The sequence below is a fragment of the Suillus discolor genome (genome assembly GCF_016758755.1).
Source record: "Suillus discolor strain FC423 chromosome Unknown F5147scaffold_74, whole genome shotgun sequence".
Taxonomy (NCBI): domain Eukaryota; kingdom Fungi; phylum Basidiomycota; class Agaricomycetes; order Boletales; family Suillaceae; genus Suillus; species Suillus discolor.
This window is the reverse complement of record NW_024541321.1, coordinates 170,717-185,643: the sequence shown is the minus strand read 5'-3', so window position 1 is coordinate 185,643 and position 14,927 is coordinate 170,717. Positions and strand designations below refer to the sequence as shown.

General features: G+C 49.1%; 3 protein-coding genes across 3 annotated transcripts; 1 reads left to right on the top strand and 2 right to left on the bottom strand.

The window, feature by feature from the left end:
- Positions 1-118: 118 nt before the first annotated feature.
- F5147DRAFT_763752 (uncharacterized protein) lies at positions 119-1,446 on the bottom strand (the record flags this gene model as incomplete). The annotated part of the gene is made up of 6 exons (XM_041440657.1): positions 1,239-1,446; positions 1,001-1,175; positions 735-921; positions 470-649; positions 403-446; positions 119-327 (listed from the first exon to the last, which is right to left on the bottom strand). The coding sequence occupies exons 1-6, from the start codon at positions 1,425-1,427 to the stop codon at positions 119-121; spliced, it is 984 nt and encodes a 327-aa protein (XP_041287904.1). The 5' UTR covers positions 1,428-1,446.
- Positions 1,447-3,676: 2,230 nt separating this feature from the next.
- F5147DRAFT_534630 (uncharacterized protein) lies at positions 3,677-3,850 on the top strand (the record flags this gene model as incomplete). The annotated part of the gene is made up of 1 exon (XM_041430134.1): positions 3,677-3,850. A coding segment is annotated over one exon (174 nt), but the record flags the coding sequence as incomplete, so codon positions are not given.
- A 3,206-nt stretch (positions 3,851-7,056) lies between these two features.
- On the bottom strand, positions 7,057-13,761 carry F5147DRAFT_819178 (uncharacterized protein). Its single transcript, XM_041443633.1, has 7 exons — positions 13,038-13,761; positions 11,879-12,985; positions 9,038-11,814; positions 8,675-8,984; positions 8,062-8,622; positions 7,472-8,012; positions 7,057-7,418 (listed from the first exon to the last, which is right to left on the bottom strand). Exons 1-7 carry the CDS (start codon positions 13,630-13,632, stop codon positions 7,337-7,339), a joined length of 5,973 nt encoding a protein of 1,990 aa, XP_041287902.1. The 5' UTR covers positions 13,633-13,761; the 3' UTR covers positions 7,057-7,336.
- Between the last annotated feature and the right edge of the window lie 1,166 nt (positions 13,762-14,927).

The following is a 14,927-nucleotide window of genomic DNA, read 5'->3' as shown; positions in this document are numbered from 1 at the left end:
TTCGTGCTGCTCGAGCAATATTGATGTAGATGATTCAGATGAATTTTACAAACAAAAAATCACAGAAGTAAGACAGACAGACAGGCAAGACGGCGAAGGGAAAGATAGATAAATATACTTACATAAATAATCCGACCACACGGCAGAGCCTGCAATGGGGAAGAAGTTTGAGATGCCCGAATGATGGTAGCATCATGCATCTGGGCTCAGCTTCTCGAACCCTCGCCTGGAACCCAACAGCGCATTGCTCCGACACTCGGGTTGATGATTTTGATGCAACGATTGTACCAGACGAGATTGCAGATGTCTTCATAGCAAGAGCGAGCGCTGTATATAGATATCGACATGAGACATATCATACAAGAAAAATATACTGCGAATAAGAAATACGGTAGAACTTACGAGATGCAACGGTCCGCGACAAAGACTCGATGAGGTTCCAGCGTCTTTGGCAGTGTCAGAAGCTTACATAAAATTTCCACTGCACCCACTACCGAAACGCTCTGGAAGTCCTTTGGCATCCCGAAGCATCTTCTGCCTCCGTTGATCGTCCATAGGCCGTCCGCCTAGAGAAATATCATTCCCAGGAAACGGAGGGTTCACACTCTGCTTGTGCTTCTTTCCCTCCTTTTCCGTTCTAGACGTGACTCTACAAGGGCTGAACCACGAGCCTTGCACTAGCAAATAACGCGTCAAGTTCCATTTAAATTGACGAACAGTCAAAGGACACATACTTTGTGCCCCTCAACTCCTCTGAAATATCTTCAACCCGTCGCCTTCGCTTTGCTGTGGCACGCGAGTCCTCTGGTGTATTTGCCGCACGTCGTTTCCGTCCAGCAACTTCGTAGCAAGACGTTGCTGTCTTTCCGCTGGCATCTCGGTCCAAAGGGAAGTGGAGCGCTACGTGCGAACTGACGAGGCCTGGCTTTCGTCGGGTCAAGTGCTATATGACTTTTGATAAGTACACAAGTCAGAGGACCGTGTGTTGAATGAAACGTACATGCCAATAAGTCGCCACTTTTTGGAAGTACAAGCATCCACTCTTCCCGCTGAAGCTTCTTCAACTTGTTTGCCTCTTTCTCAAGTTTCCTTCTCCTTTCCTCCCTCTCCAAGAACTCTTGCACGCCTGACGTTCCTTCTATTTGTGAAGTGTAAGCTGTAGGAAGTGGTTGAGGCTCAACATCTCAATCTGAGTTATCATCGTAAGGAGCTTGTGAGAGAGGTAATGATGGTCCTACGTAGTGTCGTTTTAGAGGCGGTGTATAAGTATTCGATTCGCTCTTTGAGGGCAACGAAGGCCCAGCTGCGTGGGAGGCAGTAAGGTCGGATGGCAGAGCTAGTGTGTAATCGTCGTCTCCGTCAGAATCTCCGGCTGATGCAATAGTTGGAAGGAGGTGTGCTGGAATTTGTAGGCCTATGAAAAACATTTGAGAGTAACGCTGTGAACTCAGTTGTAGCTCCTAGCTTATATAATCGTAATTTAAACGTCAACACAAAATGGCTTAAGTAGCTGCTGACAGTACAATACGCCTCTTATTTGTTAGATGGAACAATCTAGTTGGGGATCGTCCCGCAGACTTCTCGAACAACATACAAGGTCCTTGCACGTCTCAAACAGCAGACGTGTACGCCTATTTATAATTTTATACTCGTGGTTACCAATTGCATATCTGATCATCAATAAGAACCAGTTGTTTAGCTATGAGTACTAGTGAGCTTGTCTGGTGTTACGCAGGAATAATGAAGGCTGCATGCACTGTATCTGTAGCGGACGCCACGTCACAGAATGAAATAGTCCGATGGAAATTTGAATTTCCGAATTGCAAAGAGTGAGGCGTTGCGAAGAGATTTAGAGAGAACCATCACAATTCTGCCAAATCGAATGAATCCAATGACAGAATCTTAGACAATTTACCGGGCGATTTTCGCAAGTACTGCAAAAAGACATTGACCATGGACTCATGAAGCAACACAGACTCTTATTTCAGTTCAGACAGCCTCAAAGCCGAGCACACTCAGTTCAATGCACCAGAAACACCCCCGACTATCTCGCGATGTAACTCATCCTGGAGTTCGAAATCGGTCCGATCAGAATCTGGGTCTTTCGTTCATTCTAGCTCGTTTGCAAGGGCTATATCCAACCTCGAACATACAAACACATCGTCTACACCTATCATCCGTAGGGGAGATTCTCGGTTCTCGGTGTCAGCCTTAGGGCCGCCAGAGTATTACGGATGGAGTCGACAAGCAACCTAAAAGAGTCCTTCGAGGTTCTACTCCCATCGGGTAGTGTTTAATTGCAAATGCAAATGCAGTCGACATGCCTTCAACTTGAAGCTAAAAGTCAAAGTAGGGACAGCGTGCGGTATGACTATAAGCACTCTGTACTAAAAGCGGGCCGTGATATCAAGGCTGGCCAACGAGTCAGTATAATGATCAGAGTAAGTGGATTGTTCTTCACAGATATGGCGCATAATATTTCGTCACGCTCAGGACCGAAAGGAAGTGCCTACATTCAATACATAAGTGAGCTCGTATAATTGTATACTCGTGGTTACCGATTTCATATCATCAAGAACAAGAACCGGGTGTTTGGCTATGAGTACTGGTGAGCTGTCTGGTGTTACGCAGGAATGATGAAGGCTGCATGCGCTGTATCTGTAGCGGATGCCAGGTCACAGAATACAATTGTCTGGCAACAAATAGAATTTCCGAATTGCAAAGAGTGGAGCGTTACGAAGAGATTTAGAGAAAACTAACACAATTCTGCTAAATCGAAAATCGTGCCCATGGGTATATAAAAGCTGGTTGTCATCCTGCAGTGTTCTCACATCCTCAGAGATATAATTCGAGATCTCTTTCAAAAGATTCCATATCACCTCACACACAAAATGCGTCTCTCCCTCCTTGCTGTTGTTGTTGTTGCTTTGATAGCGTCTATGTTTGTCAGTGCATGCAGTAATGAGCATGAACCTTGCAACACAGATCATGATTGCTGCGTGTTCTTGTATTGTGAGGTGAGTATGAGCAGGTTACTATGCAACCAAGATTCAACCACATGACACACCTTTGCCTCAGTCTTCGACCAAGCTCTGTATATCAGGGTGACTGGCAGAGTGAAAATTGAGCCGGAAGCCCGAGCGGCATATCGCGTCGGTGGGTCATATCTCTGTTTCCGCTTTGGTGATGGTGCAATACCTAATTCGCAGTGCATAGTCAATCAGTATGGTTTTTGGACAAATATTCTGCTACTCGGCGAGCAATGTAGACGTCTGAACTTTTCTAAAAATGATTGACCCTGCCTGGTTTTGCTCGTCGCCCACTAAGCCTAAGTTCAAGAGGCTATCGAAACTAGCGGTCCGAGTTAGGGCTTCGTGAAAAACTACTGAGTTTTTGACGTTGGAGTTTTTGACAGGTTTTTAACGTGTTTTTAACGAGTCGATAACTCGGGGTTGATATTGGGGTGTCAAAAACTAAAATATATATGTATATGATCTCGGGAACATAGCCTATTGAATTCTCCATCCGAACATCCGAAATCACCGAAAAATCGTTAAGATATGACCGACGATCTGTCAACTACCGTCCAATTGAGCGTTCGGCTGAATCGGCTCAATGATTGCAACAAAAATTTACCTTGATGAGCTTCTTCGAGGACATTGGGCGCAACAACGCACAGTTGAGCCACCTCCGAAAGGCACTCGCACAACTTCCACATAGTATCCCCCTCGGAAACTCCAAATATAATTTTGAGCACTATGCTCCAGATCCGGAGAGGGTCGAACTCTATGGCAGTACCGAAGCCGCACTGAATAATGTGCTCGAGGTCACATTTGCACCAGCCGCAGGACTCTAATTCAGACTCGGAGGACAATTGGTTGGAGGAGAGCGAGGACCCAGAGATTGAGCGTGATCCAATGTACAGGTCTTGTGATACGAGAGTACTTGTGGGTAGCGAGGATGCTCATCTTGATGCTCCTCGATTGTCGGACTTACTATCAGAGAAGCCGGTGGAAGGGGCAAGCAGGACACCTCAACTACAGGATAGCACAGTTCCAACGCCTCCGGGAGGGCCTGTACAGTGGGCATTTGCATTACCGTAGCGAAAAAATGTCAAAATGACCTGAAAAAACGCATTTTTTGAGTCTGTCAAAAACTAGTTTTTAACTCGTGTCAAAAACCCCTCGAGGGTGGGGGTGAGTTAAAAACTCGTCGTTAACTCCGTGGGTAGTTTTTCACGGAGCCCTAGTCCGAGTCATTGCTGTTGATGACCAATATTGGGAGGTTGTAAGAAGATGGAACGCACCGTGAAGCCCAAGGTCATACGGGAAAGCGCGTTGTGATGAGAGTGAAAAAAGGAGGCGACAGGGATAAAGATAAAGACGATTTATATTACTGCCTGCACGGTACTTTCAATCAAAGAGTAGCATGGGGACCTCAGGAGTGATTCTATTCATCGAGCGAAAGTTGGATGAGGTGCAAGGGACATGGACACAGTGGAAGAGGAAGAGGAGCTTTGAAGAACGTTGGTACCTTTATAGTAGCTTCGTCGACAAGGACTGTTCCTTGTCTCCGAGAGGCGAGGGAGTGCAGGGTCGTCTGGGTATGCCACAGATGAACTCGATCGATATCGTTCTGAATGTCAGATGGAGACCAAAACTTTAAAGGAAGCTGACCATGACAAGTACTAGGAATTTTGACCACGTACTACCACACAAGAATGAGTATCATTTCCGTTGTCCCTGCGCAGCAGTTGCAGGGTCATGGGGAATCGAAGGTTTAAATCATGGGAGAGAGATCGGACTCGGAGTGAAAAACCAGGACTTAGACGTGTACGCCTATTTATAATTGTATACTCGTGGTTCTGATCACAAGAACAAGAACCCGGTGTTTGGTTATGAATGAGCTATCCGGTGTTGCGCAGGAATAATGAAGGCTGCATGCGCTGTATTACTATCTATAGCGGACGCCAAGTCACAGAATATTTAAAATTGTCTGGCAGCAACTAGAATTTTCGAATTGCAAAGAGTGGAGCGTATTTAGAGAGAACTAACACAATTCTGCCAAATCGAAAATCATGCTCATGAGGATATAAAAGCTCGTTATTGGCCTACAGTGTCTCCCCATCTCAGAGATATCATTCGAGATTTCTTTCACAAGATTCCATATCACCTCACACACAAAATGCGTCTCTCCCTCCTTGCTGCTGCCGTTACTTTGACAACATCTATGTTTGTCAGTGCATGCGGTGTTGAGTATGGACCTTGCAAAACAGATCAAGATTGCTGCGTATTCTATTATTGTGAGGTGAGTATGAGCAGGTTGCTGTGCAACCAGGATTCAACCACATGACACCTTTGACTCAGGGTAATGAACCTTCGAGGTTCTGTATACCAGATGGCAGAATGAAAATTGAGCCGGAAGCCCGAGCGGTATATCACGTCGGTGGGTCATACTTCTGCTTTCGCTCTGGTATCGTGCTTGATGATGCAATACCTAATTCGCAGTGGCATAGTCGATCAGTGCAGTTTTCGGACAAATTTTCCGCTGCTCGAGTAATGTAGACGTCTGAACTTATCTAAAAATGATTGACCCTGCCTAGTCTTGCTCGTCGCCCACTAAGCCTGAGTTCAAGAGGCTATCGAAACTAGCGATCCGAGTCATTGCTGTTGATGATCAATATTGGGAGGCCGTAAGAAGATGGAACGCACCGTGAAGCCCAAGGTCATACGGGAAAGCGCGTTGTGATGAAAGTGAAAAAAGGGGCGACAAAGATAAAGAGGACTCATATTACTGCCTGTACGGTACTTTCCATCAAAGAGTAGCGTGGGGAACTCGGGAGTGATCCTCTTCATCGAGCGAATGTTGGATGAGGTGCAAGGGACACGGACACGGTGGAAGAGGAACTTTGAAGAACGTTGGTACCGTTACAGTAGCTTCGTCAACAAGTACTGTTCCTGGTCTCCGAGAGGCGAGGGAGTACAGGGTCGTCTGGGTATGCCACAGATGAACTCGATCGATATCGTCGTGAATGTCACATGAGAGCGAAACTTTAAAGAAAGCTGTGGTGGCGGATGACCACGACAAGTACTAGGGGTTTTGACCACATACGACTACACAAGAATGAGTATCATTTCCGTTGTCCCTGCGCAGCAGTTGCAGGGTCATGGCGAACTGAAGTTTTGAATCATGGAGAGAGATCGGAGCGAAAAACCAGAAGGTTCAAGCGAGCGTTCGAGTTGGAGGTTGTTGAGTCACAGAATGAAACAGTTCTTCATCAGCATCAGAAATATCGACGAGATTCACAAGAATGAGCAGCAACTTCTCCACTTGGTCGCTGCGCAGGGCCACTGCAGGTTCATATGATGAAGCGATGGGTGAAAGATTGGGTTGTGATACAATAGTCGTAATCAAGTGATTCTTGCAGGTTCTGCCTAAATTTCTGTCGTCTGATAGTAATAATAATTCTGCCAAATCGATCAGAATCGTGCTCATAAGTATATGCAGGGTATAAAAACTCCTACAGTGTTCCCCTATCCTCAAAGACCCTCCATATCACCTCGCACAGAAAATGCGTCTCTCCTTCCTCCTCCTCCTCCTCCTCGTCGCTTTGACATCATCTATGTCTGTCAGTGCATGTGTGACCAAGGGTCAACCTTGCACCCCCGGGTCCGATGACGAATGCTGCTTTATATTGGTTTGTGTGGCTAATGGTGTAAGTATGATCAGTTTGCTGTGCAACATAACTCACCTGCGCACCTTAGTTGAATGGAACTTCGGTCTGCACATCATAGTCGGTTTGAAAATTGAGCCGGTAGCCTGGGCGGCACAGTGAGTCGTGTTTCTGGTTTTGCATGCTTAATATTATTTTTCCAAACTGGTGTAAACGTCGACCGGTCGGTGTTCATAAACTTGTTTCTTGTTCTTTAGGCATCCCAATCGTAGGAGGGTTTGGATGTTTGGATGTTGATATTGCTGAAGGAGGGAGGTTGCACACCTGACTCCTGAGGTCACATGAGAATACTGAAGTCTAGTTTAGGTACTCTGAAACCAGTTGTGGATTTCGACTTGAGATCGATATAGATGCCTCGCGAGACTCGTATGAGCAATAATAATAATTTCGAGAAATTTACATCATTCACTGTTCGCTACGTACTGCACAGGACACAATCACCAGGAACCGGCAATTGTGACAGACAAAATATACGAATAACGGTTGCAAGTCATTGTTTTCCATGAGCTTGATTGTATGAGAAAAGAATAAAGGATATGGCATAGGTCAGTCATAGCATAGTGGAGTTAACGTAGGAGAACGACGACAGGTTTTCCAGCCCTATCAAATACGGATGGGCCTCACCGAAGCGGGAGTGGGCCTTCCCCTAGGACGGGGTCGGTTGAGTCTTAATGTTTCCGATGGCCTATAGAAACGGGTCAGCGCAATGTATATACATAAATGCGATATCACACTCACGTCATGCCCAATCCTTGCGACGTATTACCAGGTACAGCTGCCAGAGAGATGTTACCGATGCTAGCATTCTCCTTATTCTCCGAACCATTGCGGCCAGTGCTCCTCTTCACCCAACCCAAGGCAGCTCTTCGCGCGACCGAGCCCACGCGGGGACGGGGTGGGAGGCCGAATACGCGCTCGAGTTTACCAGGTGACATTGGTGCGTCCTTCATGAGTTCACCTGCCTTGGTGTTTTCGATCGCGGGTGACATAATGTTAGGGTTGACGGAAATCTGTTGCAGCGCCTTCGGTTGACCTCGGGCGCGCATATTGTCATTGGGAGCGTTTTCTGCGACGGCTGCAACAATGGCCGCCCTCACTTGCTCGGTGGCTGGAGAAGATGTGAAAGAGGTCTTGAAAGTCCTGGGGTAGGGTGAAGGTCGAGAGTTGACGCGAGAACGCATGCGTCGGGGGCGCAACTCTGAAGGTAAAGGCCCGTAGTTCTGCATTGAATGTTCCAAGAGCGCTTGCATGCCGGAAGGATGACTAGGAGGATCAAATGCTGATAGCGACGTTCATTACAGTGCAGTGAATAGGTAATAAGTACTCACATTGAACTGCGAAGACGGAAAACGGTGTGTCAAGCCAGACTCGCTGGCTCTCCGTCACCGTATCTTCAGCTTCGTCGCGAAGCGCATAGTACTTGCGTAGCGCCATGATTCCTCTCTCGTCATCCCACAACGACACCGAATCCATAGACGCAGTCTCAGCGGGATCAGGAATAAACACGGGAGCACGACCAATTGCCTTTGTCGAAGAACTTGGAACCGACTGAAGGGATGAATTGGGAGCAAGCGATGTTGTGAGTTCCTCCTCGATGGTCTCGTAAATAGACGTGCGTGATGCACGGGCCTGAGAGATACGTCGTTGGTGACCGTGGCCACGAGCGCGTGGTCGGACTCGGTCCAAGGTAGCGTTCGACAGAGGGTGAGTAACGTCAGAAAGCATGTAATTGACATGTGAGAGGTCGATGCTGGACTGCGAGCCTTCCGAGAATGTGGAGTACCCATCCATTGAAAGCGGAGGGGTCTCAGCGCCAGAACTCATAGACGTACAAGTGCTGGAGCGAGAACGACCTGCACAAGAAGGGCGGGTAAAGACAGGGATGCGGACTAAAACCCCAGTGAGCAAGACAAAGACATCCATTGCAAACGATCAACTCACAAGATGTTGACAGATCTTCCTCTCCTTCTGCGATCAACACCGTGTTCTCCAAACTCTGCCTCTCCAACAGACCGTGCTTTGCTCTAATCATGCGCTCGTCACCGAACTTCACTGAATATGCAGTCGAAGCAATCGACGGCTTGGTCTCAAGAACTCGGCTCTTTGGAGATTCATAGTCATCAGCCTTACGAAAGAAATTTGGCTGGGGAGCGTCAGATGCCATGTGTTTCCTTTTTTCAACTTGGCGACAAGGTGAGGCTTCGATCATGGATCCTACGGAGCGGCGTCGAACATGACCACCACCAAGCATCTGCAAGAGAAAACGTAAATAACCAATTCACAAGCATGATTCCAATAACTTACGCTGATCATGGTGTCATCTTCCTTCTGCGGACTATGAACACTGGCAATGCTGTAGCTTGATAACCGTTTGAATTGAGGCGGTGCATGCGAGGAGTCCACAGCAAAGAACGCAGAGTCGGACGAAGAAACAGATGTCCTGTGGCAAGTTTTCTCAAAGAGCGAGTCTTCCATGTTGGGCACTGGTTGATGTTCATGGTCCATGTCCATGATCGAATCATAGGACATGCGATTTACGTATTGACCACTCCGGAACTGCTCGCTTCCGATGCTCCCGGCAGGGCTTTCAGGCGGCGATGCAGAAATAGCGGTCAGTGGCATTCCACGATCCAAAGCAGAGTCAAGCATCTTGTCTCCCAGTCCTGGCCTCCCCAGGTGAATCTCCGAGAAGTCGCTGAGCATGGAATCCACAGAAAAGTCAGGGCGATGCCTAGCCCACGAGGCACGCCCGCCATGAACGTATGGTTGCGAAACGCTGCTCGTGCTAGCGCTCGAGTCATTGCGGCGGCGGTATCCATAACTGCTGCGGTTGTGTCCATAGCTGTTGCGGTTGTATAAGCTGATCGGTGGACCTAAGGAAGAGACGGAAACTGCAGACGAGTGGCGACGATGAGCAGCAATACGATTATATGGGTGCAGCTGCGAGTGCATTGAGTTACGGAAGTAGAAGCTGGAGGCATCGCTGTCAACGCGTCTCCTGCGAGGTTGTTTGTGGATGAAGGAGAATGTATCATCAAGAGAAGACATAGTGAAAGAGAACTCGTCCGAGGAAGGACGCTCCCGAAGGCTTGGGAGTGGCAATGCCCCATAGTCGAAAGGATCTGTAGACCCGTGATTGATAACCTGTCCATATGACGAGACCGACGCAATGCTGAACATAGACTCGCGTTTGTTGTGATCGCTACGCGAAGTGGCTCCCGGCGGAGGGTAGAAATTCGGACGACTGTCATGGAACTCGAATCCCCTTCTCACTTCTGCGAATGAATCAAAGCCTGCAAAGCTCAGTTCTGAAGAGTGTCTGTAGTGACCTGGAACATTTGAAGTGCGAGCAGCTGAACGTCCGATGTGCTTCGAGCTAGTGTCTGAATCGAGGCGAACGCGAGATGGAGGTGAGGGAATTTCAACAGCCTTTGCAAATATGGACTTGAGAACAGCCGAGTCATCAGCAGCTAACGAAGTTGCGGAGAGGGACCTGGCAACAGCCAAAGGAGGGATGATATCCGATAGTGTGAGTGGCTCCTCATTCTTTTCAGCAGAGGGTGCAGGCGATGGCTTGCCGCCAAACTTGAAGTTCCTATTGAGCTGTCCATCTGATGGTCGTGATTTCATGGATTTCGTGGACCTAGCGTTCCTCAAGAGTTGAGGCCGCTCTGCGCAAAGGAAATCCTCCTCCTCCTCCCTCTCCCAGTCATTTGTCGTGGCAAAACTATCCGTTCCAGGAAGCAGCGACGGTTCAGTGTCCACATCCATCGGGAAGCCCTGAGGTAAGAACTCCTGCGACACATAGTCCATACTGAATGTGCTATCCCCCGCGCGTTCCAGTTCCGCCTGCAATGACGGGATCTTGGGCACAGGAGGCGCATCAAGTGGAAGGTCAAAATCATACCGCAAATCAATCTTGGCAGGTGTGCGAAACGCGTTCTCCAACTGCTCGACAAAGCTAAGCCTGTTAGATCCACCGCACTCGTTCAGTTTCTGCAGCTCGCCCGTGAAGTCAAAGGATTTCTTGGTATCGTCCTCAGACGACATTCCAGCTTCTTCAACATCAGCATGGTGGTCATCCTCGTCGATGACTTTGGCACGGAACGCAGGAACTTCAGTGACGGAGCCTTTGGGCAAAGGGAGTGGCATCTCGGGCGGTAGCCCGGGCGAGGGCAGTGGTGGATGTGCGACCGTCAGATTAGGATTGAACGACAACGTGTCATCTGCTTCGTGATCCGAGTTGGACAAAATGATCTGCAATTCGTCAGGAATGTCAGAGTCAGGATCACTCGCGTCCAGCTCTTGTGCTCCCACGGAACCGCCCAGCGTCCCTGCGAGACCAAGGTTTCGGCGTGCATCAGGGAGAATCAGTAAGCCCGGGCTATCAAGCGGATTCTGAATATCATCGGTGGTGTCGCAGCGCAATTGCAAATGCGCATGTTCCATAGGCACAAGGGACGATGGTTTCCTCTCGTGTCCTCTTGCCTTCTTGAACACAGGGCTTGTACCCAGCGACGCACGAGAGCTGGCCTTTGAATGTGCAGAGCCAAACGTGCGTGATGATGGTGAACGATCCGCGTTGCCCGTGAATGGTAAGCTCATAGGTGCTGCGAAGACAGCGCGTCCTGAGACAGGCACCCTGCTTTTCGCGGGGCGGAGTGCTTTGAAGACAGGCTCTGGTTCTGCTGCAGGCGCAGGGCTCATTGTACGCTTGTGCGTGAACCTAAAGGTCGATGCTGGCGCATGTGAGTCCCTCTGCGGGGATTTCGCAGGTGATATCCCAGCATTGAGCGTTGCCCACGGTGCGATATGCTGCCCGATGGACGGAACTACAGCGGTGGATATTGTCTTGGCGTATGGGCGGAGTGACGTGACGCTCGCGGCGCTTGCGCGGAGGCGTTTGACAGGGCTTTCTAGAGTCATGCGTTTTGTGGGGCTGCCAGCTTGGGAAGATGCCAACAAAGATGGCGAACGACCACTCAGAGGTGACATATCCGGCGTCGCTTGCAGATCAAGGCGATTGATGAGCTGTGCGAGATCATTTGTTGCTGCGTCCAGGAGGGACATTACTGCGCAATCTGTGTCATAAATGAATCAGTACAACGCGAATAATCGACTGGCTGTACGCATGACCTGACGTACCGTTTTCGTCCTCGTACATAGCCTTGGGCCTGCTACGCCCCAAAGGCTGCTCGCTTAGCGGCCTTAGACGTGCTCGCTTAACTGGTGTCTCGAGGTCGCTGTGTCCATCGACAGTTGCTTCTTCGATGGTTACGAGAGGCACAGTAGGTTCCTCTCCCTCTTTCATTCCCTCACCTTCATGGTCAGACAATTCCCCGGGGAAAACTGCCGAGAGTGGCGTCCTCTTCCTGCTATCCGAGCTCTTGCGGGTTCCTTTGGTCTTCTTTTCCTTGTTACTGTCTTTCTCCTTCAATGCGCGTTCCTTCCTCCTGACCTCCTTCACGGTTTCTAACCCTACCTCATCCCACCTCACCGAGCAACCCCCAGAAGACCCTCCCGAAGATACAGAAACAGGCCTCACGCTGCCAGCGCTGCTCGCTGTCATGGTGGATCCCGTCCTTGCCCTGGCCAGAACACCACAGCCTAACGTTCCAGCTGAATCCACCGACGGTTTATTCGAGCTCCGTACTTGAGCAGCTACAATCGATGATGCCGTAGACCCACTGCGCATAGAGGGGAGACGCATCGTGGAGGGGAGGCCAAGCCCAAGGATGGACTTCTTCTTGCCAAGAGTTGCTCTATCGGCGTTCTTTTCAGGGCTAGCGCTGAGCTCGCCTGCTTCGAAGCTGCTACCGGAGTAGCGAACGGTTGCAGCCTTGTCCTTCTCTTTCGCCTTTTCTTTCTCCTTGTTTTGGCTCTTATCCTTTTTTTTCTTCTTTTTCTTAGGCTCGCTAATGACGGGAGGAGTAGGTTTAGGAGTGTCATCAGGCGCGGGGATGTTCTTGAGTTGTGCCCAAGATCCAATACGTGCGAGAGAGCGCACAGAGCGCATGGCTCGGAGAGCGACGCTATCTTTACCTGAGCCGAGGGGGGCAGTACTTGGTGGAGCAAGTGTAGCACCAGATGCGAACGTCGCAGACGGCGGCGTCGGTACACGCAAGTGCTGGTTCTCTGCAGGTGACTTGGAGTGCTCAGGGAACACTGGGCTGTGAAGTAAAATCCCCGAGTCGAGAGAGTTGAACCGTGCTCGAGACTCGGTTGGTTCACTTGTTGAGGGCGGTGCGGGCGCTATCAGATAAAATGTGTTAATCATGCGCAGGAGTGTGAATCATGAGCTTACATCTCGGTCTGTCTTTCTCCTTCGAATCCTTCTTCCCCTTCCCGATGGTCCACCATCCGGACTTCTCATCCACCTTTACCTTCGATGTATTCTCCTTGTCTTTCTTCTTCTCCTTCTTTTCTTTTTCCTTCACATGTGGAACGTTGGTCACCTCGCCAAGAGCGGGACCCCAGCGCATGCCATCCAAGGCCATGCGGCTCTTCTTCTTCTTGACTACGACAATCTCCCCGATCTCGGGGTCAAGCATCGGGTCAACATATATTTCGATGCCTGCGCTACCATTCTTATTCGAGTCGCGGGCACCAACTCGGCGCACCACATCCGATAAATCAGTCTCTCGCGACGAAAGGAGACCAAGCTTTGATTTCTTGGGTACGAGACGCCTACGAGGCGTTGCATCTGAGGACGAGGCTTTGGGCGCGAGAGCAAGTGGGGGCTGGGGTTCAGACCATGGAGCAATAGAGGAATCGGCTGATGAGGGCGTTGCAGCTATAAGGCGGATGGTGGGGATAGCAGGCTTGGTTGCAGGTGTTTCGAAGGGTGATGGTGAGCGGGTGCGAGTGGTGTCAGTTGGTCGTGAGAGATGCAAAGGCATATTGTCTCGTGTGCAAGTAAAATTGATGATATGGAAAAACGGTCCTGAAAAACGTTATATGCAGTCGTAATAATCGTATTAAAACAAGTCGTCGAAATTCGAAATGATGAAGCAAGCGAAGTAGAAATGAGAAGGCGTTATGAGTCGTCGTGAATCGTGATCAGTGTCGTTATGAGATCTATGTTGATTTAACTTGATTGTGTGTTTGATGAGATCGTCGTGGTCTTGCGGTCCTGACGGTCGTCTGAGAGCAAATGAACTCGTCGATGCCTTGGATTAGTAGATGGAACGGAATCTCTAGCAGACATTAGCAGTCAGTTAAGCGAAAGGTTCCTTGTCTAGAGAATAGATACATACCCAAGCGACGAAAGATGACTTACGGTGACAAGCTCGCGCACAAGAGAGACAAGAGCCCCTTCTACCTTCACCGCCTTCCTGAAAGTCGAACTTATTTGGTTGTGTAGGTGTATAAAAACAACGCGTAAATAAGACGCGAACAAATAAATAACTCACGTGATCGCATCCGAGTTACTACCAGTTCCCGCTGTCCATGTCATCATGTACGACGACGACGCATACTTCCTCAGCGTCTTGCAGTGCGCATCAAGTTATATTACCTGACTTCTAATTCCAACTGAATTTGAATCCCAATTCAAATACCAAATGGCAGTTGAGAATGCTTGATGGCCCCACGTCTTCTGCCCGTTGTCTTCCTTCCCGGCTATGAAGGATACTGTGACGCCAAAAGATCAAGGAGAAATACATGTGCGGCATAAATACAGAATTCATAAATGACAATTTTGATGTACTTACAAGATCATGTTCTGTGGTTGATCTTCACCTCATCCGATTCCAATCGTGTCTCCCATGATGGCACCAACGCCGTAACCAGTTCCACTCGGGACATGCACAAGCACTTTATTTTGTAAGTGCCTATCACACTTGATCGGATTAGAAACTTATACGCTAGAGTTGCAGCGAGAATCATCAAAGCGGCACGGCGGCACCACAACGCCGTTCTGGAACTTCCTATTGCGCTTTGACCGAGTTCAACCGAACGTTCCAACTCCGTATTGCTATACCCAACCCCTGTCTCAAAAAGCTGCGTGGATGTTACCCGATGCCAGCGTGGGTGTTGGCATCCACTATGGTCTACCAACCATTGATTTTCTTCTTGCCGAGGAAAATACAACAACTCCCCTCCGGTATCCTTTGGTTTATCCGACATGCTGCCGATTTCATCGTCAGTGCGTCTACAGCCTCCCGCAATCACCTCAACCGTCAATACACGTTCA

Excerpts from the sequence above, each read along its gene's own strand:
- F5147DRAFT_819178 (XM_041443633.1), bottom strand. The coding sequence starts at position 13,632 with ATGCCTTTGCATCTCTCACGACCAACTGACACCACTCGCACCCGCTCA. Across the intron at positions 8,985-9,037 it reads AAGATGACACCATGATCAGC|ATGCTTGGTGGTGGTCATGT; the intron begins GTAAGTTATTGG and ends TTTCTCTTGCAG. Across the intron at positions 8,013-8,061 it reads TTCCGTCTTCGCAGTTCAAT|CATTTGATCCTCCTAGTCAT; the intron begins GTGAGTACTTAT and ends CGTCGCTATCAG.